This window comes from Anser brachyrhynchus (genome assembly GCF_964034855.1).
Source record: "Anser brachyrhynchus genome assembly, chromosome: 1".
NCBI lineage: Eukaryota > Metazoa > Chordata > Aves > Anseriformes > Anatidae > Anser > Anser brachyrhynchus.
Window position 1 is genome coordinate 206,065,837 of NC_137694.1, and position 27,966 is coordinate 206,093,802.

The following is a 27,966-nucleotide window of genomic DNA, read 5'->3' on the forward strand; positions in this document are numbered from 1 at the left end:
TTGGGTAATTAAAATTTTGACTATGAGTTATTGTCAACTTAATATCCTACTCTTTTATTGCCATGGCCTAAAAGTGAGAACAGTTTCAATAAATCCTGTTTCAGTACTATTCATGAAAGTGCTCTCAGTCATATTGCAACAGCATAACTGCAGTTCATTATTTTACCTAGTATACAGTGTCCCTAGACAGCAATGTGCAACTTAAGAATAATAAAATTAATCTTATAGAAATAATTGTCTTTGAAAAACTTTGATTAAAAGGTTTTTATTTTTATTAATTTCTATGTTGTGTATCTTTGACAATGAACAGCATACACACACAAAATCCTATCTAAAAGACTATCAGCTGATATCCTGAGGTGTGCACATTTGCATCCCTTTCCAATCTCCTGATATATACTATTAGAATTTTTTTTTGGGGGGGGGGAAAGACAGTTGCTGTTCAGAAAAAGAAAGAAAGAAAGAAAGAAAGAAAGAAAGAAAGAAAGAAAGAAAGAAAGAAAGAAGAAAGAAAGAGAGAAAGAAAGAGAGAAAGAAGAGAGAGAAAGAAAGAGAGAAAGAAAGAAAGAAAGAAAGAAAGAAAAGAAAGAAAGGAAAGAAAGAAAGAAAGAAGAGAAAGAAAGAAAGAAAGAAAGAAAGAAAGAAAGAAAGAAAGAAAGAAGAAAGAAAGAAAGAAAGAAAGAAAGAAAGAAAGAAAGGAAAGAAAGAAGAAGAAAAGGAAAGGAGGAAGGAAGGAAGGAAGGAAGGAAGGAAGGAAGGAAGGAAGGAAGGAAGGGAGGAGGAGAAAGAGAAAGAGAAGAGAAGAGAAGAGAAGAGAAGAGAAGAGAAGAGAAGAGAAGAGAAGAGAAGAGAAGAGAAGAGAAGAGAAGAGAAGAGAAGAGAAGAGAAGAGAAGAGAAGAGAAGAGAAGAGAAGAGAAGAGAAGAGAAGAGAAGAGAAGAGAAGAGAAGAGAAGAGAAGAGAAGAGAAGAGAAGAGAAGAGAAGAGAAGAGAGAAGAGAAGAGAAGAGAAGAGAAGAGAGAAGAGAAGAGAAGAGAGAAAAGAAAAGAAAAGAAAAGAAAAGAAAAGAAAAGAAAAGAAAAGAAAAGAAAAGAAAAGAAAAGAAAAGAAAAGAAAAGAAAAGAAAAGAAAAGAAAAGAAAAGAAAAGAAAAGAAAAGAAAAGAAAAGAAAAGAAAAGAAAAGAAAAGAAAAGAAAAGAAAAGAAAAGAAAAGAAAAGAAAAGAAAAGAAAAGAAAAGAAAAGAAAAGAAAAGAAAAGAAAAGAAAAGAAAAGAAAAGAAAAGAAAAGAAAAGAAAAGAAAAGAAAAGAAAAGAAAAGAAAAGAAAAGAAAAGAAAAGAAAAGAAAAGAAAAGAAAAGAAAAAAAAGAAAAGAAAAGAAAAGAAAAGAAAAGAAAAGAAAAGAAAAGAAAAGAAAAGAAAAGAAAAGAAAAGAAAAAATATATAATTATGACACAAGATGGAATTAAAATTAAAGTTGATTCTGAACAATTCAATGTTGTAACACCCTCACATGATCATGTAATGCTACAAATCATGGGCTGCTGGAGATCAAATAGGGCAAGACTTCACACTGTATGCAACTTGGCCTCTGATGCAAAGCATGAACTTACAAAATAAAATAGAAACATTCTCATCTAGATGGTATTTCTATTTTCATGCCATTTTTATGATCTTATTTATTGGATAATTGGGAAAGTGTTTTCTAACTATGTAAATCCTGTAACAGTTTGGACAAGTTTTGCTTGTTTGTTTATCTTGGGAAGTATATATAATATATAAGGTAGATTAAAGTCTTTTGAATTCTTAAAGAAGGTAATAAGATCCCTGTATGTTTTTACATTCACGTTTTAAAGGCTGCATAAAATAAAATGTAGAGGAAATAGAGAGCTTTTTAGAACCAAAGTAAATAGTGTTTTACAATAAAAGTATTGCAAATCTTGAGATTTGGATGCTACCTTCCCTACTGCATTATTTACATTGGTTTTAGACATTATTTCAGCTAAGATATCAACATAGGACAATATCTGAGAAAGAGGAAAAAGACCAGGACATAAATTAAATTTTTGGTGCATGCTCCCCCTCTTTTCCCCCTATTTTGTCACCACACTGATGGCTAGGAAAATCAATGCGTTTTTTGTTTTTGCTGACCCATTGCTGAGTCACAGTCCTAAAATAAAAATAATTTCCTTCCTGTTTGTTCTAGAAACTTCAAACGTGCCTCTTAGCCACAAGCCAGAAATGAGGGAGTCACCTCAGCCATTCAAGAGATCTTGAGAGTGATTGCAATAATCAGGCAAACTTTATGATGAAGTACAGCTGTAATAAGCACTCACACGGTCACATGGCAGAATTTTCCACTGGGACACAATATTCTCCTTACTATTGGTTTTGCAGTAGCTATCTGACACCAGTGTTGGTCATTCTGTGCTAATCGCCTACCACTCTCACGGGTCGTGCTCTCTAAAGATCTGTGGATCCTCAAGCGGGATACAGGGCTGAAGCTCAAGAGATGAGTGGCTCTGCTGCTGACTCCATGGAGTTATTTGCCATTATCTTCCCAGGTTTTTGCTTCTGCTCTTTTTCTACCTTTTGTGACCAAAACAGATTATTGCCTTAACTTATGGCATATACCAATCTGTGTGCCAGGAGGCCTTCATATCACACTTTACATTAGATAGAGTTGTTATGCTGTGGTTCTAGGGTTAACCATCTCTATTCCCTTTCTAATGTCTCATATTATCTCATATGAGATATAAATATGTTGACCTGTGGCCTTGGCCTTTTAAACTCTAACTTGAGGTATCAGCAGTGTATCAGCTCATTTTATATTCCTAACCCAACTGTTGTCTCTCACTTTACATTTTCCTCCCAGAAGTACTAAGCCAACAGAAATAATAGTTGCCAGACTCCTTTGTGTATATATATCTGTAAACATATATATAAATATTTAATAATATGTAATGATAATAAGATAATTTATAATAATAGTTTCTATACACACATACATTTTTAGCTGGATGAATAAGCTTTAAAAAAAAAAAAAAAAAAGATTTTTCAGTGATTTGACACAAATGTCTCTTACTGTGTTTCCTGCCTTTCCACGAGATCACCATGAGTAACCCACCATGGTGTGTGTGGGTGCTCACAAACAGTCCAAAACAAAACTCACAAACACCCAAAACCGCAGCGGGTGTTTGCCTGACAGTGATCGCATGAGGGAGGAAGACAATCTCCAGCTGGATTAAAGAGTAACCAGGGAATTACAAAGCCTTTTGAAATAAATAGTGAGTTATCTTGAAATGACATTTAAAAGAAGCATGAAAAGCTGTAACAGTGGGTAGATGTTTTGTCAGGAGTACAGGACAGCAGTTAACCACATTTGATGCAGCCACAAGTTGTCCCATCAGCATCACAACCTCCATCTAAGCGTGTGTTCAGGACTTTTTAGTAATATAGAACTATGACATTTCTAGGTTTATATTAACATCTTATTAGTTTCTAATATTATGGTTTATCTGTATACTGCTGATAGTGATCCTGAACATACAATTCACTGCTTCACAGTTAATAACACAACAGTGTGGTTATTAACCACTTCAATCTTGATTTCATTTATTTTATGTGAATTGATTGTGATAGTGGTGACCTAAACCAGACTGTCTTCTTCAGGTACCTATCAAGTCTACCCTCTGTGTTTGTCTAATGCTGTTTCCTTCACCATAAAAAATCTTTTACAGTCACACTTCATTTCTTTCTCCTTTGTCTACTGAATCTGGACTATTTCTGAACTTCTTAGTTTGAGGGCTCCCCAGATGCCAGACAAACACCATCAGCAGCCCCCTAACTAATTGTTCTGGACAGGGCAGTGAGTGCCATCTCAACTCATTCTTCTCCCATTTGTATCTGGACAACACCTTGTTGGGTAATGCAATATATTTATACTGTAAACACGATAACTAAAATAACCAGGGCAACATATGGCACTCATAAATTATTACAGAAAAGTCCTATATCTGTCACATGTTGTCAGTGAGCAAGTTCCAGGGAAAGACAACTGTCCCCTGAGTTACTGTATTCACGCAGAGAAGGTTTTGACTGATCTATTGAGCACACAGATTGATTTTTTTTTCATTCAAAAGAAAAAAAGCAAAAGAATCGTCTGCATACTGCCTAGACCTTTATAGCATGTGTCACTACCCAGTTCCCTTTCCTCCTTCTTCCTCAGCCTTTCTATATCCATCCATATCCTCTCAGGCTGAGAGCTGTGATCCCTCTTCTGCACCAATGATGGCTGCATCCTATGTCCTTCCAGCAGCTGGAAGGAAAATATAGAGCATGCTGTCTGCATCTCCATTAGCAATAATTTTGCTTTGGTGCAGTTGCGAAGCAAATCCTCTGACCACTCTCACCTTACATTGATTTGGTTTGCAGAGCAGTTTTCATGCACGTGAATTAGATTTCTTTAGGAGAAAACAAAATCAAATGCTGCAGTCACAGAATCACAGAATCACAGAATGGTTGAGGTTGGAAGGTACCTATGGGTCATAAAGGTCCAACCCCTGCTCAAGCAGGGACACCCAGAGGAGGGGGTCCAGGACCACATCCAAGTACGTTTTGAAGATCTCTAAGGAGGAGACTCCAAAACCTCTTTTGGCAACCTATTCCCATGCTCCATCACCCACCCGGCACGGAAGTGCTTCCTGATGTCCAGACAGAACCTCCTGTGTTCCAGTCTGTGCCCAATGCTTCTGAGCCTGGTTCCATCCTTGTTGCATCCTCTCTTCAGGTATTTACAGACATTGATGAGACCCCCCTGAGCCTCCTCTTCTCCAGGCTGAACAGTCTCAGCTCGCTGTATTTACAGACATTGATGAGACCCCCCTGAGCCTCCTCTTCTCCAGGCTGAACAGTCTCAGCTCGCTCATCCTCTCCTTGCAGCAGAGGTACTCCACTCCCTTGATCATCTTGGTGGCCCTCCTCTGGACTCTCCCCAATATGTATGTATGTATGTATATCCAGTATGATGCCAGTACAGGTGACCACCAAATGAACTCCAACCCTTAACAAGGATATAAAGATTTGAGAGTGGTCAGTTTATTGGACCACTTTAAACCATGTATGCCATGGAGTTGCTCAGTCTAAACCTTAGTCCATAGTAAAATCCTTGAGACAATTATTGCACATATTTAGGGGATTCTGTAGCAGCAATTTGATCTTCCAATCTGTTCGCAGTGCTCTGAATTACTTGCTAACATATACCTGGATTGACTTTCAGTTTTCACAGAATCAGAGTCACAGAATCATCTAGGTTGGAAGAGACCTCCAAGATCACCAAGTCCAATCTCTGACCTAACACTAAGAAGTCCTCCACCAAACCATATCACTAAGCTCTACATCTAAACGTCTTTTGAAGACCTCCAGGGATGGTGACTCAACCACTTCCCCAGGCAGCCCATTCCAATGCCTAACAACCCTTTCAGTAAAGAAGGTCTTCCTAATATTCAACCTAAACCTCCCCTGGCACAACTTTAGCCCATTCCTCCTCGTCCTGTCACCAAGCACGTGGGAGAACAGACCAACCCCCACCTCCCTACAGCCTCCTTTAAGGTACCTGTAGAGTGCGATAAGGTCGCCCCTGAGCCTTCTCTTCTCCAGGCTGAACAACCCTAGCTGCTCCTCGTAAGACTTGTTCTCCAAACCCCTCATGAGCTTCGTAGCCCTTCTCTGGACTCTCTCGAGCACCTCCATGTCCTTCTTGTAGCGAGGGGCCCAAAACTGAACACAGTACTCGAGGTGCGGCCTCACCAGAGCCGAGTACAGGGGGACAATCACCTCCCTGGTCCTGCTGGCCACACTGCTTCTTATGCAAGCCAGGATGCTGTTGGCCTTCTTGGCCACCTGAGCACACTGCTGGCTCATATTCACCCAACTATCAACCAGTACTCCCAGGTCCTTCTCTGCCAGGCAGCTTTCCAACCATTCATCTCCCAGCCTGTAGCGCTGCTTGGGGTTGTTGCGCCCCAGGTGCAGGACCTGGCACTTGGCCTTGCTGAACTTCATACAGTTGGCCTCAGCCCATCGCTCCAGCCAATCCAGATCCTCCTGCAGAGCCTTCCTACCCTCGAGCAGATCGACACACGCACCTAACTTGGTGTCGTCTGCACTCGATCCCCTCATCCAGATCATCGATAAAGATATTAAAGGGGACTGGCTCCAGTACTGAGCCCTGGGGGACTCCACTAGTGACCGGCCTCCAACTGGATTTGACTCCATTCACCACAACTCTTTGGGCCCGGCTATCCAGCCAGTTTTTAACCCAATGAAGCGTACGCCAGTCCAAGCCACAAGCAGCCAGTTTCTTGAGGAGAATGTTGTGGGAAACAGTATCAAAAGCCTTACTGAAGTCAAGGTAGACCACATCCACAGCCTTTCCCTCACCCACTAAGCGTGTCACTTTGTCATGGAAGGAGATCAGGTTCGTCAAGCAGGACCTGCCTTTCATAAACCCATGCTGACTGGGCCTGATCGCCTGGTTGCCCTGCAAGTGCCACGTGATGACACTCAAGATAATTTGCTCCATGAGCTTCCCTGGCACTGAGGTCAAACTAACAGGCCTATAGTTCCCCGGGTCTACCCTCTGGCCCTTCTCGTAGATGGGCGTCACGTTTTCTAGCCGCCAGTCGACTGGGACCTCCCCTGATAGCCAGGACTGCTGATAAATGATGGAAAGCGGCTTGGCCAGCTCCTCCGCCAGTTCTCTCAGTACCCTCGGGTGGATCCCATCCAGCCCCATCAACTTGCGTACAGCCAAGTGCTGTAGCAAGTAAATATCCATTTCCTCATGGATAGTGAGGGCCACATCCTGCTCCCCATCCCCTTCCACCAGCTCAGGGTACTGGGTATCTAGAGAACAACTGGTCTTGCTGGTAAAGACTGAGGCAAAGAAGAGTCTAATTCTGCATCATAGTTTCTGATACCTGTAATATTATATGGCTTTAGTAACACACTATGCTCTTGTTAAAATTCTGGCTCCTGGTAATTTCTGATTTTTGGAGATTTTTTTTTGGAGATTTTCGGAGATTTTTTTTGTCTTTCACTCAACAAATGACAACTTTTCTAGAGCTTCTGATTAAAGGGAAAAGCCTGAAAATATGACATGAAAGCATCCTAACAACTCTTAACTAGTATGCAAATGTAATAATCTAAAAGTCTAATGTTTCAAAAGTTGCTTGTTTTGATTCTGAGGGTAGATGTATGATTTTGATTGCTTGTGATCAGAAGGATTGCAAACTAAGTACTGCGAAAGTGACAATACACAAAGAACTACCAGTGGACCAAATAAACACATTTAATTAAAGAAAGTTTTTTTTTGATTATTTTTTTCCTAGCTTTTAATAAACACAGGTGATTAAAGCAGTAGGTACAGCTTTGTATCTACATGAAAATTTTCAGGTTGATTTCTTCACTTGACAATGAATTTCTGAAAAGAAATATGAGTGCTAGCTTTCACCCTGGCACTGGCTGAATCAGGAAATTAATCCTCAGATGTTCTGGTGAACAACTAGCACCAAGTGCTCCTGGTGCACTGACAGACAGGCACAAAGACACGCTGTTGTACACCTTCACAAATAACAAATCAACACAATGTGCTTCTGAAGGAGAAGTGGATACAAAAGGCAAAATATTATTGGTGCTGTGCCTGGTGAATATGACTCCTTTTGTGCAAAGACCTGGCTTACGTACAGCACAGGAACAGGCCCTGCAGATCCCCTTGGCATGGTCTCCACTCCCCTTAGCGCCTATTTCCCTGGGGGCCAGATTGAGGGATTCCACCACAGGCCTATGCCATCAGCTGTGAGGAGCTGCAGCAAGGCAGAGCCCTGAGAAGGGCAATACCCTGCAAAGCCGCCAGTTCTCTGGCACTTCCCACCCCTACACACAGCAGTCACCTGGTGCTACCTCCATGGAGTACACACTTGGGAGCCTGGACATCAGCTCCAAGAGGATGCTCCCTGCAGTACTGCTGCTGCGTACACTGCACACCCGCACAAGGACCAAGGACAATCTGGCTCCATGCGCTGGTTTGCAGCAATGCTAATATTCCTCTATCATTTCAGCATCTCCTTAAGCCTGTGCCTATTAGTTTTTCAGCTTAATCATCTCTTCGGCATTGTTTAATCTTCTTGAAGACTTGATCTCCAAAAATAAATAGCTTGCCATAGAAAAATGTCTATCATGGCTTTATATTCACATATTCATATCCTTCTTGCCACATTTTATTAATGTGTTTATTTTAATAGATAAGATCCAGCTTATGAAACCAAATTATAACACACACTAGCGTGTTCAAAATTCAAATATTGATGTGTCCTGATCTTATCATGCAAAGAATTCATTGAATATCCTTGGCTAAATGTTTTCTCTCATTTAAAGAAAAAAAATGGATATGAGAAATGTACGGAGAACTCAAAATAATTTGAAGTAGTCAGTGAACTGTAATAAATATTAGTTTACAAGCAATCTGGCATTTATCCTCTGACTTCTCTTCCACCCACCATCTTTTCTCTAAAATGGTAAAACTATTAACAGCAAGTCTCTTACAAATAACTTTCACATTTTAGTTCCACTGGTAAATTAGTATTTGGTAATGTCTTGTACTCCATTTATTTATTCCAGTAGCTGTACTCTGCATTTTGAAACATAGCTGTAGTCTGAAACAGAGTCTGACTTTGGAAGATCCTAATTTTCCCATCTCTTGGTAATTTTCTTCCTAGACTTTCACAGTTTAAAGCCAAAGAAAAAAAGTTTTGTTTTCCCCCAGCTGTCAGTTTTGAAAACTAAACCAGGAAATAGAAATTCATGAATTCCTCGAGCTTAAAACAAACAAATTGCTTTAACTCAGCAATAAACAGTCTATAACTGGTTCTGTTAACTATTGAATGGTTAATGATGAAGAAAGCAATGCAGATTCTGGCAGACGTTTACTGGCTGTGCAGCAGTAACAGCAAATCCACTAGGATCGCATCTATTTAATAACAATTTTGATCTTATCACTATAGCATATGAATACACTGATACTCATGATGCTGGGTGAAGTTGGGAGCTACTGGTGTTTCTGTTTTACAAGGCAGGAGATAGGTACCAAGAAGACAGTTAACTTACCCAAGGCCAAACCACAAGCAGGTAGCACCTGCTAAACCCATCACTCTTCCTAAACCAGTATCCCATGCAATGGACTGCCAGTTGTGTTTTGTGTCCCGTAATATATGTATTGACCAAGAACTGGACAAAATAGTCAGGTACTACAGGAGCACAAAGTGGTGGCGATTAGTGTTATATACCAAGGTCACAGCCACATCTCTCTCGATGTGTGTTTTATGACAACAAGATTATTTGAAAACAAACCATTTTGGTTTTTTTGTTTGTTTGTTTTTGAGAAAATATGGTTAAAACCAGACAAACAGAACTGTCAAGAGAACTCGATCCATTCTTACAAAAGTTCTAATAAAAAGCAATCTGCTTAGTACAAAATTGTAATTTTGCTCATTTAATCTCCTGCCCTGTGTAGCTCCCTGTTCTTTCTTGGTCCTATATTTTGCTTTGTACGGTTTGCTGCTAAGCAGATGTTTAGTGTGCACTTCCTTACCTTTCACAGATCTCTGAAAATAAACTCATTCTTGAGAAACTCATATAAATAGAGTCAGCTGTCATTGCCGATAGCCTTTTTGTCCATTTCATGTTCTTCCTAATGTATTTGAGTCCACAGACGCTGCCATCCACGGGCAGAACTACTTTCCCCACTGCGTCACTCCACTTATCTTCTGCCCTTCCAGGTCTGTTCAGCACTAAATCCTCCAAGACGTGCCTGTGGGCATTAATAACATTCAACCTGCCCCAAAGCTATCCTGATACTCCTTATGCCCCTGGGACACGTCACACAACAGATGCAAAGCTACATAAACCCTCAGCAACACTTCTCTGGCAGCAGGATAGAGTAGATAACCCGATACAGCAATACTGAGACTGTGACAAGTGGAGTGTTTGGAGAAATTACTTCAGCCATCTGAGGAACACACCTATAGTCACCTGAAAAGTTGTTTAAATTACTTTATTCTAGTGTTTTGGCAACAGGTTCTTCCTTTATTAATAATAGCTCAGGAAAGCATAAACTAGCAAGGAAATTAACTGTGTTTTGCTCTTTTTGCTCTTTTTATTTGTTTGTTTTTTCTATTCTTATTCATTCAACTCCTTTATTTTTATTTTATTTTATTTTATTTTTTTAAGGATCAGTGATCCTCCCAGGGCTTTTCTCTCCTTCCACAGATCAGATGGCTGTTTCAGCAATAACACTTAATCTATATACTGCTTCCAACAGTATAACTAACATTATACTTTAAAATATGAAACAAAACTCCAATTTAATTCTTACTATAAAAAGATCAAAACTGAGCCAAATATGTTCTGAGGGTTAAAAAAAAATAAAAAAAATAAAAATAAAAATAAAGACTGAGAGGAAAACAAGACTTCAGGGACTAATAAAAAGAACGGCTTCTGTAAGTCACAAGATGATTGATTAAAATGAGAGAGGAGGGGAAATGGAATATTAGTCAATTATAGACTGACTGTGAGCCTCTGACATGATGTCTTGTGAGAAGGTAATCACAGTCCTACAAAACACGGAGCAAGGCAGTTCTAGAGAAGACAGAAATACTAATGCCACTGGCAAGACCTCATTGAAAAGACAGAGTACCATGGTTTTCATCCCTTTTCAATTGTGTTTCAAACTGAATAGTTGCAGAGAAAGTAAAAGTTGAAAAAAGACACAGGGTATAATCTGACCATGAATCATTCAGTCTGGAAATTAGATTTCTAACTGTAAAAACAGAATGAACCTTTCACCTGGAGGATGGGAGCAAGAAACTAAAGTGACAGCAGGATGGAATTTGACACAATTTTCTAAATAATGATATGGGAACTGTGTTTATGTCTATATTGATAAAATAAAGGAAGGCAGACACACTGATCCTGAGGCCAAGTGGTCCAAACTGGCTAGTGTCCATGTTTACGTTTAGTCCCTTCCTGAGCAGGTTCCTCTTGGAATAAAACTAACTGAAGTGGTCCGAACAGGGGCAGGGAGAAAGCTAACCATTGGTATTTTTCATTTAGAGATGTAGATGTATTTAAAGACTAGAGACCACCATTTAATGTTCCTCATTGGCCTCTGTTCTTGCTTTAAATACACCTCTCCAACCATAATTTCTCCTACCCCAAGAGGTAAACTGCTGCTTCTTTTCTCTTTTCCTGAACTTGAATTTGGAGCACTGAATCTGCTTCATATGCAGATCGGATCCTTTGTAAATATGTGTAGCATAGTGGCTGGGTTACTGATGAACTGTTCTGATTGATTCTTCAAATTTTGCTGTTCAGTGAGCAGATGTGGGCAGTGCCTGAAGTGGAGGTAAAAGCTGACCAGACAAAAGGGACAGAGTGAAATTGCTCGCAAGCTGAACCACCAGCTCTGCTCTGAATCTGACCCACCCCCTTTTCAAGCAAAGAGGAACCTACTTTACAAAGTTGAATTCCTTGGGAAATTCCTGCTTCTCTTTGAGAGGAGAATGCTGTAGGGAAACAGCAGGAACAGATGAAAGGAATGCACCAGCCTGAATTGCTGTGTTGCACTAAGTTTAAAGGGGTTGTTAAATATGTCATCCTCTCCTATTACTTTTCAAAATATCTCTCAAAATAATGAGTATAGAAGAGGCTTGTTAGAGGATTAGGGTCTCCTGGTGCCTGGTGCTGCATAAACACATCTAGAGACAGAGCCTGTGTCTGCACAGACATATGGCTAAAACAAACTGGAAAGGTTTCTAGTTGCAGTGCAGTAAGTTATACTCAACACATAATACAAATTTTGCTTGTCACTTGAAAAGGAAAAAGAGAGTAACAGTTTCAGTTCTGTCTTTGTCACTCAGAAATATGGACAGCCTTAATGCTTTGTATTATCTTTAAGCAGTCATGCTGAAATTAGATGCCAAAATAAGCAATGTATTTGCCAGTTGATGTGGAATTCTGAAATGTGCTAGCTGCTTTGTGGGAGGAGAGAGGATTTCGTCCTCAGGGAAAGGAGATTTTCTATGCTACAGAAGTGGCTCTGTAGCACATCCTCCTCTGCCTAAATAATGTGACTCATCTGCTCTTAGTCTGGAGCTCTGCAAATTATGGTATTGTAAAAACATGCAAAGTTCACACTGAGTTCACAGAGCTACAAAAATAAGCCGTTTCCTGAGCAGTGGATGATCCAGTGAGCACAGCTCTGTGCTGGAATTCAGCAGTCCTGAATCCTGTTCTTGAATATGCTACTGATTATTTGAATGACTTTAGGAGAGTTGCTTTCTCTCTTAAATCTCTTTTCCTTCCCTGCCCCTGTCTTGTTAATCTCGTACGTAATATCTCAAAGATGAAGTCTGTGCTAGCCGTCAACGCTGATAATCATTTTTCCAAACTCATCATCTCTTTAAATCCAATCTTCTCTTTGGCCATGATGGATCCTAACTTGGCGTGTTCAGATCCATTCCAGATGCTGTCATAAGATCATTTTTCCAGCTCATCAACTTGACCATATCACCCTTCTCTCGGTATCCCAGCATGGGTTTTCATTTCCCTGCTGTGTCTAATAGAGGCTTGTCTTCACTGCCAACACTCCTCACATGCTGTCCTTGGTTATTATCTCCAATTCAGTGATGAGAACAAGATTCTCTTTTCAAGCGGTCAATGCTAAATATTCAGATAATCCATCTATGCCTTTTCTCATACTGCATCCAGTGCTGGGGAGAAAGTTTCCTTGGCACCTGCAAACTAGCTCACTTTTCTCTTTTTGTTCTTCTCTAAAATGACTTGCTCTCCCCACTGTACAAAACAAAACAAAGTGTTATTTATTTATTTATTATTATATGCTGGTTTAACCATCTAGCCAACCTCAGCTCCTTGTTTCCTTTTGTTCCCCGTCTTACAGTTTGTCTCCCTTTGTTATCCCAGGTTTTTCACCTAGATTGTAAGGTCTTTGGAGCTGAGACAGCTTTCTGATCTGTGCTTATACTGTGCTCTTCTGATTCGTGTGTCAGGCTCCCTGGGTGCTATGGCAATATGAGCAGTAAAGTACCGAATGACAACTTGGTTTAAGCATCACAGAAGAAGAATAAGGGAAAAAATGAGAGCTGAGAAATGCAGGAATAGTCCCCAACTGTGTTCTCCTTTTATAAGCCCACAGATATTCAGTGTGGAACTGAATTAACTAAAGAACAAGGCATCGGACACAAGAGAGTTTACAGCAAGAGCTTGAACCTGTCTCTTCCTCCTTACGGCCACTTTCTGAGGAAGTCCAACCTTTTCCAAAGCTTCCAGATGCACTTTCACAGCTGGCACAATGCAGGAGGGAATTAGGCACTTACTGTGACATATTACCAATCATTTCACTATGCTGGAGGTTTTTAAGCTCATTATACTTGATTTCAGCATGTCTAGTCCAAAGCTTTGTCTTTACAATGTACCAAGAACTGTTGCCAAATAAACAGAAAACATGTGTAAATCATAGTCAGTGGAAACAAGAGTGATTCTGTGGTGAAGGCACTGGACAGGATTCAGAAATTAATCCAAATAATGCTTAGGCTTTGGGTTCTTTTTCTCCTTTGTCACAGACCTTCTCTGACCACGAGCAAGTTACTCACTATCTGGCAGCAAGAAAGTCAGCAATGTTCCTACATTTCTGTCATGCTTCAGGGAGCATGACTAGTTGTTCTAGCGGTCACTGTCTGTTCTACCTGATGTGGCTTATGGGGGTTTATAGTGAGCATCACTTTTGCACATCCACCCAGCTCAGCAACTTACAATTTACACAAAAATGCATATTGCTGAAGTAACTGTGCCTTTCTAGCACCTGGTAGAAAATATTCAGTGGAAAATGTAAAAATGGATTCTGAATCAAGATTTTAGCCTAGTTCTGAGTGAATTCTGCTTGACAGCATTCCTTATTCATGCACTGCTCTTACTGTTGGTGTATCTATATGCTTCAATAAGGTTCTCTGTCCCACAAAAGCTTGCAGGACAAAGCCCTGATTTTTCCATAGAAAGAAGGTTTTTGAAGATTGTATTAAAATAAGTCATAGGGAAGACAATACTTGGATTACTACTAATGCAACAGTGTCACCGGAAGTTTTGCAAGTAACTAAGTATGGAAGTGTGCGAATATGCATGTGGATTCTTCTATGAGCTTTGATAAACTTCATGCAGCCCAAAAGAACCATGCTCTATACCTTTTCTCAAGTATTTCTTGGTGAGATCAATACTCTTTCAAATTAAAATTAAATACAGTACTTACTGGAATTTAATATCCCTGAAATCAATTCCAAAAGCCAATTTAGTATACATGGTGTTTCAAACAAGCATAGCAGTATAATTGATTAAAAAACAAACAACAACAACAACAAAAATAAAAACACTACACCACAACACACACACAAATAAACAAACAAACAAGCAAACAAAAAAAACACCACAAATCTATGCTTGCAATGTGTTTTTTTTTCAGTTTCTGGTTAATAAAACCTCAGTCATGACTATTCAGCCAGTATGCCCAGTATTAAACCCAAAAGAGGTTTAATCATTTTATTAAAGTTTGTACTCCCTTGCAGTTGTCTGATAAATTGGCAACATAGAAACCTGTAACAGATGTCTGTTATTTTTTTTCAAAATAACACTGAGATCTACCATGGACAAGAAGATGTCTGTCTGTGATCTGTAGTGTACCATTTAAGCACTACCGTGTTCATTTTTTACAATAATTAGATTTCTTACATCTATCATTTTCTCCAGGGTTATGGTACAGCCCGTCTAATGCAGAGTTCTCTGGCTTTGATCAGTAAAAGAAAGGGAGTAATAGAGATATTGCCAGGGAACAGTAACTGTCTACATGTCACTGGGTAGATTTATTCTGTCCAAATAATGTTTGAAACTATTTTCAAAGTGAAGTCAGAAAGGCTGCAAAGCCCTAGACCTTGTTGCTGTTATTAAACCAACAGCACAAACAACAAGAAGGTGTCTCTCACTATGATCAGTAAATGAGAAATCAACACCTACGTGCCAGTTGCACCTTTAAAAATCTCTCAAAATATCTCTACTTGATGGATTTGACTTCAACAAATTCTGGGTCAGGGTGAAAGAGGTGATTTTCACAGTAATTTATTTGCCAAAGCTAGAAGAAGTGCAATAATCTACCTCTAGTTGTCAAAACTAGCAACAGGCAGAGTCCTTGGAAAGGATAAAGAGTGAGGCCTCAACTGGACACAGTATTTGGTTAAGTAACTGAAATCCTATATATGAAGCTCTGATTCCCATTCTCCATTTTGTCTGATGTTTTGCCGTGACAGAAGAGAGTGGTGCATGGATTTCTGTCTAGGAATTCAGCCTTGGACAAGCACTAGGGAAGTAGGAGAGTTTATTATGGTCCTCACTACTGGTCCTTTGCAATACACTGAAGAAGAAACAAAAGAAGGGGACCTTCCTGTAACATAAATTACTTGTCTCATGCCTTGTAACAGACGTACTGCAACCAGGTTCCTGCTGATAAGGCAACTTCCGTTGCTGGAGTCAGGACTACTTTCACCAGCTTTCTGTCCCTCAGGAAATCTGTAAGAACAATTCTCCTCCAGACACGTTTGGCTGTTACAAATACCCTCAGCAGCACACAGAACTTGGCCACAGGCCCTAGAGTCCCATAGTATATGGAAACAAATGTTGTCTATGCTCTCCACATTAAAAAGTGTATATGCTGATGTTCAAGGCTACACTGCTGCCCTGTGCCACCTGTGACTTACAGAATTATTGTAAAGGGATGCTAAATTTGCTTTGTATTCACTGGAATGAACAGAAATTGTTCATGGAGTATAAGTCTATAATTATCTCGTTTCCTTTTTCTTTGCATGACCTTACAAACCTGGCTTTTCAAGACAACAGTAATGAATTTTTGTTGAAGAGTAGTTGAAATATGTGAAGAGAGTTTAAATACTACTTACTGGCATTTTTTCACTGCTTACAGAAAGGAGTGATCTTTACAGGAGACATGAGCTCGACAAACGATGAAAAAAATTAACAGATTTCCACTTGAATATAAAGTTAAAGTTATACTTAACCTATTAATGTTCTACAAAAGACTGGCCAGTTCAACCTGTAATTGAAGTGGTAATTCTGAAGAGAGAAAATCTCACTTTTTTACTCCTCTCACTTAGACAAAATTGTCAGGCACATGAGTGAAGAGTGTTCCCTGACTGCTCAGTCCATCCATTAGCGAGCTGTGCATTTCAAACACAATTGCACTTCCTCATGCTGTTATTCCTTACATTAAATCTAACTTCACAGCTTCTCTTTCAAGAGTCTGTTAATTCCCCTCTCTTCTCAAGTCCTCTCAGCTACTCCCTCATGATATTTGTTCTTTCAGTTTCTTCCTCTACACACAGTCTGCTTGGCTTCCTTCTACCTCTCTGTACCATGGCACCTTTCATTCACAGAATCCTAGGATCATTAAGGTAGGAAAAGACCTACACGATCATCTGGTCCAACTGTCCCCCTACCACCACTATCACCCACTAAACCATGTCCCTAAGCACCATATTCAACCTTTCCTTGAACACCCCCCGGGACGGTGACTCCACCACCTCCCTGGGCAACCTGTTCCAATGCCTTACTACTCTTTCTGAGAGGAAATTTCTACTAATTTCCAACCTAAACCTCACCTGGCACAACTTGAGGCTATTCCCTCTAGTCCTATCATTAGTTATCTGTGAGAAGAGGGCAACCCCCAGCTCCCCACACCTTCCTTTCAGGCAGTTGCAGAGAGCAATAATGTCACCCCTGAGCCTCCTCTTCTCCAGACACAACAACCCCAGTTCCCTCAACCACTCCTCATAGGACTTGTATTCCAGGCCCTTCACCAGCTTTGTAGTCCTTCTCTGGACATGCTCCAGGGCCTCGATGTCCTTCTTCTAGTGAGGGGCCCAAAGCTGAACACAGTACTTGACGTGCAGCCTCACCAGAGCAGAGTACAGGGGGACGATCACCTCCCTGGTCCTGCTGGCTACACTATTCCTGATACAAGCCAGGATGCCATTGGCCTTCTTGGCCACCTGGGCACACGGCCGGCTCATGTTCAGGTGAGTGTCAGTCAGCACCCCAGATCCTTTTCCTCTGCACAGCATTTGAGCCACTCTGCCCCAAGCCTGTAACCCTACATGGGGTTGTTGTGGTCAAAGTGCAGGACCCAGCACTTAGCCATGTTGAACCTCATACTGTTGGCCTCGGCCCACTGATCCAGTCTGTCCAGGTCCCTCTGCAGGGCCTCTCTACCCTCCAGCAGATTGACACTTCCCCCCAAGTCGATGTCATCTGCAGCCTTACTGAGGGTGCACTCAATTCCCTTGTCCAAATCATCAATAAAGATATTAAAGAGGATGGGCCCCAACACCAACCCCTGGGGAACAGCACTGGTGACCAGTCACCAGCGGGATTTCACTCCATTCACCACCACTCTCTGGGCCCAGCCATCCAGCCAGTTTTTAACCCAGCAAAGAGTGTTCCTGTCCAAATCATGGGCTGTCAGTTTCTCCAAGAAAATACTATAGGAGACCATGTCAAAGGCTTTGCTGAAGTCTAGGTGAACTTGTCTCTCTTGCTATGCAGCTTTCCCACAGTCCCCCTAAACATGCTTCTCAAGGACTATTTCTTGTAAATATAGTCTCAGGAAAAAGTACAGTCCTGTCCAAGTTTCTGTCCAATTTGTGTAAGACATGATTCTTTACTCACTGTCACCCTGTCCAAGCACTCAGGTTTCCCATCTTTTTTCTGGGCTGTGTCATAAATTCTTTGTCTGAAAAGGATGAAATGGCAAATGGTATCAGCAGAGCCAGGATTTCAGCCTTTATGTTTATGAGATAGCCTGCTAGATAGAGCTTTCTCCTACGTCTACATAATGTACGAAGAGCAAATACTGTCTGTGTTGTGCTCAGCACTGTGACTCTACACAGTCTGTAAATCATCAGCACTTGTACATAAAACTATCCAAACAGCTTCGGGGGAGAACACTGATTTTTTCCTTTTTATAAAATGTCATGAAAACTCAGTGATCAAATTGAATATTAAGTGGACAAGTCAAAAAAGTCATCTTTAAACTCTTATTAAGAACATGTGGGCACAAAAGGATAATGGAGGGAAACATCAGTAAGCTCTAATATTGGGAATTTTTTCATGCTACTAAACCTAGAGGGAATTTCTTTCTAAAGAAAAGAAGAATTCTGTTTCCATAGTAACTCAGTGTTAGAGCCCCCTTACAGTCCAAATTTAGCAGAATTATATGTGCGGGTTTATTCAGCATTCTACTATGCTCTTGAGGCTACGATGAAACCACTAACCTTATTGCACTTGGGATGTCAGGCTGAATTCAAACTGGGAATATTTCAAGCAAGTCCAAGTATTACACTAAAAAGTAACAGCATGCCTTAAAGACAAGGGAGAAGTTATAGGTGATAACAGGACATAAACTACCAGCCTGAGAATGACTTGAAAAATCAAAAATGCTATCAAAAAATGCTATGAAATGGCTTAGCATCTAAAAATGAAATATTTCATCCCAGTCTTGACATTAATATACTTACTCCTATCAAAAACAGGTATATCAGTGATGGTTCTTTCCCCCTGTACTATATAGAGATTGTCAGTATGTAGGAGCTGCCATGCCTTTATTCAGGAAGGGTCACTTAACTTGTCTGTCCATAAGGAGATATTTTATTGCACGTTTTTGTGTACCAGGACAGAGCACTGAGTCTGTAGAGAAATCTCTGCACCTTACCTGGCATAGCTTGTGTTGTGTATTCAAAACACTTGGTTAAAAAACAGCCCAACAGATACAAGTGCCACCTGCTTAACCAAAGCATTTTCTGTCCTTAAAAACAAGTGGAGGAGGGTATTGTCATTCTGAAATGTGTCACTTCGGTGACCAGTTGATAGGTGCTTAGCAGAGACTAAGGGAAGATGGGGTGGCAGCAAATTGACGATAAGTTCAGAGGTACCTTAATGAAAACCGGGCTCATTAGAAAGGTGTCATCAGTGCAGTGTTTTAACACAGTCCTCAAAAGCACTGCTTGAACTTGGTAACAACTACATGAACTGTGAGCTCGACATGCTGGCTGGAACAGAGTAGCAGTCTCTCCCTGCTTTCAGCAGCACTCAACAGTGTATTAACCACGTTAGACTACATGGAAAGTATGACCTGCTTTGTAGTGTTAATGGAAATGAAGTATTGAAAAAAAAAAAAAAAGTCCCATTTTCCCACTGTCAGATACTTGAGAACCCAGCAGGAAACTGAGACATCTAAGTGTGGTTTGTGTCAAATAACTTTTTGCACTAGAGGGGAGAAATATTTTAAAACAGACACTTCCCTTGGGTTGTTGCTTTTTTGAGTCATCTCTCTGATTTCAGGATCAAATCAATAAACTTTTAGCTCTAACTATGTGATCACAGGATCATTTTGCTACACACTTTGTCCTATGCTATCATGCTTTGTCTCTGTTCCAGAGCTGATGAGGGAGAAAATGACCATAATAAAATTAAAAATCAAAAGCCTGACTTTTTAGCTAAGGCAAAAAATTTTATTAGTCATTATTAAGTAGCTGACTTTTGGATCTGTATGGGTAGCAGACAATTATGCACACTAAACCAATGTATTAATACAGACTATAGCTAATTCAAAGGTACAGAAAGAGCAAACTTTCTTGGTGGGGGCAAGGGGAGTGGGGTTGGGAAGTGTGCCAATAAAGTGAGACTACATTACCAAGCTTTCTTTTTGCTTCAGTGTCAACATTTCAGTCACCTTTTGCAGTAAATAAAAGGAAAGAAAGCAAATTTCATCTGATCATATTTCAAGTGATTCTTAAAAAAAAATGAAAGGACAACTAAACAACAAATTAAAGCTCCTTTTAACACTTTCACCTTTGTCAGAAAGACAAATTAAGGTACTTAAGCATCAGTCTCTTGGGAAACAGTACTGAAGCTGCAGAGAAAACTAAGTGGCTGACTATAATTTGCATACAGCTATTAATTATTAATAAGGTTAATGTTTTGTGAGGTTTAACCAGGAGTAACTATGTAGCAGCTACCTAAACGTTTTACCCACAGAGAAGGTGCAACATAAAATGTGGTGTCCTGCTAAGTTACTGGTGCATCCTCTAGAAATCCCAGTCTGATGTCAGGTGCAACAACAATAGAGAGAAAGAGAGAAAAGGATATAAATTTCCTCTTTACCAATCCCCACAGCTCTGACTCAGCTCATCGAACCTCTCCGGGTCGTGTCGACACTGCAGCCTGGTGGTGGTGGGAGGGTTAATAACTTACCCATGCCCAGCCCAGTCTAGGGTGTCCTTTTTGCCTGATTCCCTTCACAGCTTGGAAGACAGCAACTGGGGCTGCATCAATGATCCTGTGTGCCAGTTGCCTGAGCATCCTGCTCTTAGCACGTACCTTACAAAGGGAGAGAGGCTCTAGACCTACTTCTTCCCCTTCACATAGAGGTTTTGCTTCTCCTTCAGAGCTGAGTGAATGAGATGTGTCTTGGCACTTGCTGAGGATTTTTAAGGGTCAACAGTCTAGCCTCATGTCCAAAGCTTTTAGCAAAATGTTACACAAAATATGTAGCTGGACCACTCCTTTAGTCCAGAAGTAACATTTTCACAGCAAAGCCACACTGTTTTACTTGCCCATGGCTGTTCAAGATGACTTTTCATGCTGGGACAAAACATACATCTGCAGAAGTATGCCAGTCACAGGAGGACTTGTCAGTGCACCAGGAGCACCAGATGAGCATGGACTACAGACTGTTTGTGTGCACTGACCTGCACACAAATGTCGGCTTTCCAGCTAACTCAGGCTTAAAAGTGTCTAAAACAAGGATTTAAATCCAAAGTTCAGGTTAATTGTGTGGTGAAAGCATCCCTTAAAGGCAATCAGTAAAAGGATTGATTCTGATAACATGCACTAATCTCTTTTCTATCTATCTCCTTCCCACCCAGGGTAATCAGGCAACAGATGCAGGAGCTGTTCCAGAAACCCTGCAATGCTCCAGACACAGTTTCCTCACAGAGGATCCCTTCTGTGAAAGTGATGACTTCCAAGCCTCCCACATCATCGATGGCATAGACAGAGGAAGCAGCCACTATGTTGCTGCCCTGTGCCACTCCAATGGCCACCGGGATCCATGCAGGGAAACAGGCTCTGTATCAGCAGCAGCATCAGGCAGCCAAGCATGGGATAGCTCTCATTGCTGAGCAGCTTGTGTGAAACAAAGTTAGTGTTTAGGGAACAACAAGAAGTATGTTTCCAGAGGTGTTCAATGAAAGCTTTTAACAGCGCACATTTTCATGTAGCTCTGCCACCTGAATTGATTATATGGTAGTCAGTAAGTGAGCCAATAAATTGGACAACCATCTGAATAATCATTTTAGGGAAAACATTGTGCTATTGACAGGTTGGAAACAGCAATGCAGAGTTTTCTTCATTCTTCCTTCATCTAGGGAAAAATCCAAGAGGTTTTGTAGGGTTAAGCCATTGGAATTTTGGTTGCCTTTTAGCAGCTAGTCTGACTCGAAGACTAGAGCTGGTGAAGATGGACTGGGTATGAGAACCTCTTCCTGATAGTCCGTCCCCTTGTGCCTAATAATTGGCATCAATGAAAAACGTAATTTTAAAAGGACTTTATTATGCGAAAGGAAAAAAAAACAAACAAACAAAAAAACAAAACAAACAAACAAAAAAACACACAAAAATGAGTCACCATTTAATGAGTCAAGTTAGAAGATATTCACTGAAATATATTTTCCCTTTCCATTCAGTCTTGTCCCAATACATGGAAGTCTTGCTGGCCGTTTATCTTGGACATCCAACTGGGCACTTTAGATATTTGCTCTCTCTCCTCTGGAACGAATCTTTACTTTTTCTATTTCAGCTGCTACTGGAACACTTGCAAAAGAGAGAATATTCACAAAAACCTTCAGGAAAGAAGTTATTGAGAATTTGTTCTACCCTTCTCATTTGCACTACATATTTATTTCCTTTCTCTCTTTTGCCATAGCCACAGCATAGCTGCACACACACATGCATATCCATTATGTTGTTATAAATCAGAAGCTGGCAAGTGCACATGCCCAGCTAGGCACCTAATTGCAAAGTGTATTGAGAAATCAAATTGTTACCTGCACGGAAGAAATCCTGATAAATATGTATCCATTGGGTATGTCATGGACTACTGCACGTGAGCAGCAGCATCCAGTGAGAGAAGTGTATTTCTGTTTGGGAGATTCTTGCATTGAGTACCATGGTTGCTCAGTGACTCTAATGCATCTAGGAAGGATCAGATTTACCACTCCTGTGTCGACCATCTGTGCATTTCTGAACCACTGCTGACAGAAGATAGGCAAGTGTATGTTTCAAATAATTTTTCTTTCTAGGATTTTCATGAGTGGCTGCACATATTTTATTGCACAGATTTTTCTTTTAGGATAATAATTAATGAGTATACTTATATGTAACACTGAGAGAAAAATCTATTAATAGACTTTCTGAAACAAGACCTCATAACAGATGAACCACATATAATAATGTGCAGATTTATTTTTTGCTCTGTTACACTTCTGAAAGGAGTGAAGTCAAAAGAGTGTGGTCAAAGTTTATTGGTATTACTATGAGATTAATTTATCCTGAAGATTGTTAATAACACTGGGGGCAATCTTAGCCACCAGGTATCACAGCTTCTGTAATAGAAAAGAGTCAAGAATTTTCTTTGTAAATCAGCTAGGCAGAAGACCAGAACTTGTCTGTTGAACAGAAGCACAGTAAAATAGCTGAACATGTCAGGAAGAAGCCTATATGCAAAGTATTCTCCCTAGTTCATAGAGCAAAGCTCTAGGAATCTGCAGAATTTGTTATCCAGGCTTAATTTATTCTACTCTACTTACTCTGTTAAAACTTTGCTTCATAATGGCCTTTAAGGACAGGAAGGGATTTTGTAAGGACAGTTACCTCTGTTTGTGTTGAAAGAAGGCAGATAAGAGACGAAGAAAAAATTCAAGTAGCTCTTGAGAGAAAAATAAATTACTCTAAAGAACAGTTGGCATTTCCAGTAAGAAGCACATCAGAAACCATAAAAGACCCTATCCCAAGAGCTTTGTTCCGATGGGGCAAAGCTTTCCTATGTGATGGCTGGCTCAAATATGCTGGGGTTTTATACTTGCTTGAGAGTGAATGACTGAGTAAGTAGCTGGAAAAATCATTCTGCTTGGAGAGAAACCACTCAGCAAAGTGAGAGAAGTGAGGAGAGGTGTTCCACTGGGAAGGCTGGGCAAGGACACAGCAAGGACACCTTAACTTTTGAGCCATCCCTTTCTCTGATGATCTCTTCATATGCACCTACATCCCTCTCAGCTACCAGATCTGGAGATCTCCTTCACTACAGAGAAAAGAAGAAAAAGGATAACACAGGTAAAAAGGCACCAACCACTCCCTAGTTGTCATGTAGCTGTGGCACGGCAAGTGCAGAGCACAACTCCAGTGGCTGGGAATCCATGACAACACACTAGATGCATCTAGCATGGAGATTTGGAAAGCCACAAGTGAGACCTGTAGGCAAACAGGGATGGTCAGATGAATCATACTTTGTGAACTATGACTAAAAAGTCTTATTTCATGAAAACTAGGGTACACGAGGTTCATGTAGACACTGTGTGGCAAGAAGAAGGAAACCCACTAAAAAAAAGAACTGTAAATACTTCATTAGGCAAAAGAGAAGGGGAATGTGCTTTGATTTTGGGGGAAAAAAAAAAAAGGAAGAGGAAGAGGAAGAGGAAGGGGAAGGGGAAGGGGAAGGGGAAGGGGAAGGGGAAGGGGAAGGGGAAACAGAGGCATAGTCATGCACATACTTAGTCAAAGGAAACCCCAAAAGATCAGATGTTGTGAACTATATTCACAAGTGTACTAAAGAACATTGGTCTTGTTGTCTGTCGGTGATGTTGTCTTGAGAGGCTATGCCAAAGCTATTCATAGAAAGTCAAATAGGTCTTCTGATAATGCCAGTACTACCACCTTGATTGGAGCACTTGTTCAGGGAGATGACCATGACTCTTCATCATGGAAGAGCGGGGGGACAATAAAAAGGGCTTTTTAAAATATTTTAACAGCCAAAGTAGTGCCATGGTTTTGGCTGGGATAGAGTTTATTTTCTTCATAGAGATTTTCTTCATGCGATGCTGTGTTTTGGATTTTTGATGACAATAAAGCTGAAAGCACACCAATTTTTAGCTGTCACAGAGGAGGGCTCACACAGAGCCAAGGACTTTCAGCTCCTGGTGCTGCCCTGCCAGCGAGGTACCTAGGGGTGCACAAGGAGCTGGGAGAGGACACAGCCAGGAGCTGACCCAGACTGGCCACAGGGATGTCCCATACCATGTGGCATCACGCTCAGAAATAAAGACTGGGCTAAAGAAGGAGGAAGGGGGGAATTCAGAGTGATGGCGTTTGTGTTCCCAAGATCTGTTAGACGCAGAGAGCCCTGTGCTCCTGGGAGTGGTTGAGCACCTTCCTGCTGATGGGAAGCAGCAAATTAATTCCTCAGTTTGCTGTGCTTGCGCATGCACAGCTTTTGCTTTACCTAGTAGTAGCAGAGGATGATTTCAATCCTAGTAAACTGCCTAATCTCAACCCACAAGTTCTTACACTTTTATCTTCCTGATTCTCTCCCCCATCCCACTTAGGGAGAGTAAGCAGGTGGCTGGGTGGTGCTGAGCCGCCTTCCAGATTAAACCACAACAAGGAGGACCAAAGAGGACATTGGTCCATTACTTGATGAGGTTGGTCACCTCACGAATAGGGCTTAATGTCTTCTTAACCTCTGTCTTCAACACTGATGATGGGCCCTGGTATCCCCGGAACCCTTTGCTTCACAAAGCATCTTGGGTTTCTCAAAGTCCAAGGGACAGGCACTGAGCTCTGATCTCTGGGGACAGCAACATGACCCAAGGGATCAGCACAGAGCTGTGACAGGGAAGGGTCAGGCTGGTTGTTAGGAAAAGGTTCTTCACCTAGAGGGTGGTCAGGCACTAGGACAGGCTGCCCAGGGCAGTAGTCACAGCACTGAGCTGCTGGAGATCAAGAAGCATTTGGTCAATGCTGTCAGACATAGGGTCCGATTTTTGGGTGGTGCTGTGTAGAGCCAGGAGTTGGACTCAATGATCCTTGTGGGTCCCTTCCCACTCAGAATATTGCACGATTCTATCAGTTGTGTGTGCAAAGAGATACTAGGTCATTAAAACAGAGGACCTTGCTTGCGAATCTCTGTTTCACAGGAACAAGGACAAAGAACATAGGAAGGAAGAAGGACAGACCAAGAATGACTAACAGATAATGACTAGCAGTGGAGACCACAGAACCCAGGTATTTGGAGGGGTGAAAACAAAATTCTGTGGCAAGCAAAAGTAAATCCTAGGTCAGAAAAAGTAAATAATCATAGTCTGCCTAGCTACTGAGAAGGAAGAAGTCAGTCAGGAAAAAACATCAAGAAGAAATGTGGAGTCCCAAACCTGAGGGAAAAAACAATATTTGGCCAAAGATCATGGCAAGAAATAGAGAGCCTTGAGAATGGCTATGAAACCCTAAGAGGACCTAATGAATCTGACTATGGGATACGTACGTAAACATGACAGAATATATCTTCCCAGTTCTCTGCTAACATTAGTTAGGTTATACTCCTGAGAAATTAGCAAGTACAGCTTTCCACTGTAAGCAGAAAAGTTAACTGACAATAGAGGAGGGACTCAAGAAACTCCTGGCTCTGCGTCCTGTGATCACTCCAACTAATTATTCATTTCCTTGTGCAATTACTGCAGAAGAAAAATAATAATGATAATAATAATAATAAAGCCTCACTTAGTATTCTGTTTAGATTTCATTTCAAATACTATATCTGCTTAAAAAAGATTAACTGTAATAGGAGAAGGCATGAATCTCTTGGAAATAAAAGAGAAAAAAAAATCAATATTTGGCATCACCAATTCTATAGATTTTACATCAAGGAAAATGATTTTGTAATGGAACTGATAGCAACTTTTTCCTGTCTGGTCAGCACCCAAGTTTCAATTCTTTGTACGCTTGAATAATAAAGTGATGAGCATTGCGTACTACATAAAGACAGCCCGAGCATCTTTCAATAGACTTCAGTGCCAATTCTTTACACCAGAGAAGCATGTTCTTACATTTAAAACTACTGCTCTTCTAGTACATTTGGAAACTGAGGTGCATTTGTGGCTACTAAATTACTGTGGGGCAAACTTACTCAGACATCTTGTTGAGAGCTTAATGGGTGAATAAAAAGCTGAGCAGAGCTACAAATGGAAAATCACAGAATCACAGAATCACAGAATCGTCTAGGTTGGAAGAGACCTCCAAGATCACCGAGTTCAACCTCTGACCTAACAGTAAGAAGTCCTCCACTAAACCATATCAAAAAGTTCAACATCTAAACGTCTCTTAAAGACCTCCAGGGATGGTGACTCAACCACTTCCCTGGGCAGCCCATTCCAATGCCTAACAACCCTTTCAGTAAAGAAGGTCTTCCTAATATCCAACCTAAACCTCCCCTGGCACAACTTTAGCCCATTCCCCCTCGTCCTGTCACCAGGCACGTGGGAGAATAGACCAACCCCCACCTCGCTACAGCCTCCTTTAAGGTACCTATAGAGAGCGATGAGGTCTCCCCTGAGCCTCCTCTTCTCCAGGCTGAACAACCCTAGCTGCTCCTCGTAAGACTTGTTCTCCAAACCCCTCACGAGCTTCGTAGCCCTTCTCTGGACTCGCTCGAGCACCTCCATGTCCTTCTTGTAGCGCAAAACTGGACACAGTACTCGAGGTGCGGCCTCACCAGAGCCAAGTACAGGGGGACAATCACTTCCCTAGACCTGCTGGCCACACTGCTTCGTAAACAAGCCAGGATGCTGTTGGCCTTCTTGGCCACCTGAGCACACTGCTGGCTCATATTCACCCAACTATCAACCAGTACTCCCAGGTCCTTCTCTGCCAGGCAGCTTTCCAACCACTCATCTCCCAGCCTGTAGCGCTGCTTGGGGTTGTTGCGCCCCAGGTGCAGGACCCGGCACTTGGCCTTGCTGAACTTCATACAGTTGGCCTCAGCCCATCGCTCCAGCCTATCCAGATCCTCCTGCAGAGCCTTCCTACCCTCGAGCAGATCGACACACGCACCTAACTTGGTGTCGTCTGCACTCGATCCCCTCATCCAGATCATCGATAAAGATATTAAAGAGGACGGGCCCCAGCACTGAGCCCTGGGGGACTCCACTAGTGACCGGCCTCCAACTGGATTTGAATCCATTCACCACAACTCTTTGGGCCCGGCTATCCAGCCAGTTTTTAACCCAATGAAGCGTACGCCAGTCCAAGCCACAAGCAGCCAGTTTCTTGAGGAGAATGTTGTGGGAAACAGTATCAAAAGCCTTACTGAAGTCAAGGTAGACCACATCCACAGCCTTTCCCTCATCCACTAAGCGTGTCACTTTGTCATGGAAGGAGATCAGGTTCGTCAAGCAGGACCTGCCTTTCATAAACCCATGCTGACTGGGCCTGATTGCCTGGTTGCCCTGTAAGTGCCACGTGATGACACTTAAGGTAATCTGCTCCATGAGCTTCCCTGGCACTGAGGTCAAACTAACAGGCCTATAGTTCCCCGGGTCTACCCTCTGGCCCTTCTCGTACATGGGCGTCACGTTTTCTAGCCGCCAGTCGACTGGGACCTCCCCTGGTAGCCAGGACTGCCGATAAATGATGGAAAGTGGCTTGGCCAGCTCCTCCGCCAGTTCTCTCAGTACCCTT

At 41.3% G+C, this 27,966-nt stretch overlaps 2 protein-coding genes across 27 annotated transcripts in view; both read right to left on the reverse strand.

The window, feature by feature from the left end:
- The window catches only part of DLG2 (discs large MAGUK scaffold protein 2), a 1,042,459-nt gene that overhangs the window by 715,304 nt on the left and 299,189 nt on the right, over positions 1-27,966 (reverse strand). The window lies entirely within an intron of this gene.
- Positions 1,222-27,744, reverse strand: LOC308190474 (uncharacterized protein). Of its 2 annotated transcripts, XM_080581891.1 has the most exons (3): positions 22,287-27,744; positions 4,888-22,053; positions 1,222-4,819 (listed from the first exon to the last, which is right to left on the reverse strand). In XM_080581891.1, the coding sequence occupies exon 2, from the start codon at positions 6,271-6,273 to the stop codon at positions 5,356-5,358; it is 918 nt and encodes a 305-aa protein (XP_080438017.1). In that variant the 5' UTR covers positions 6,274-22,053; positions 22,287-27,744; the 3' UTR covers positions 1,222-4,819; positions 4,888-5,355. The 2 variants fall into 2 exon arrangements, with proteins under 2 accessions (XP_080438017.1, XP_080438016.1); XM_080581890.1 differs by having other exon boundaries at positions 4,888-27,744.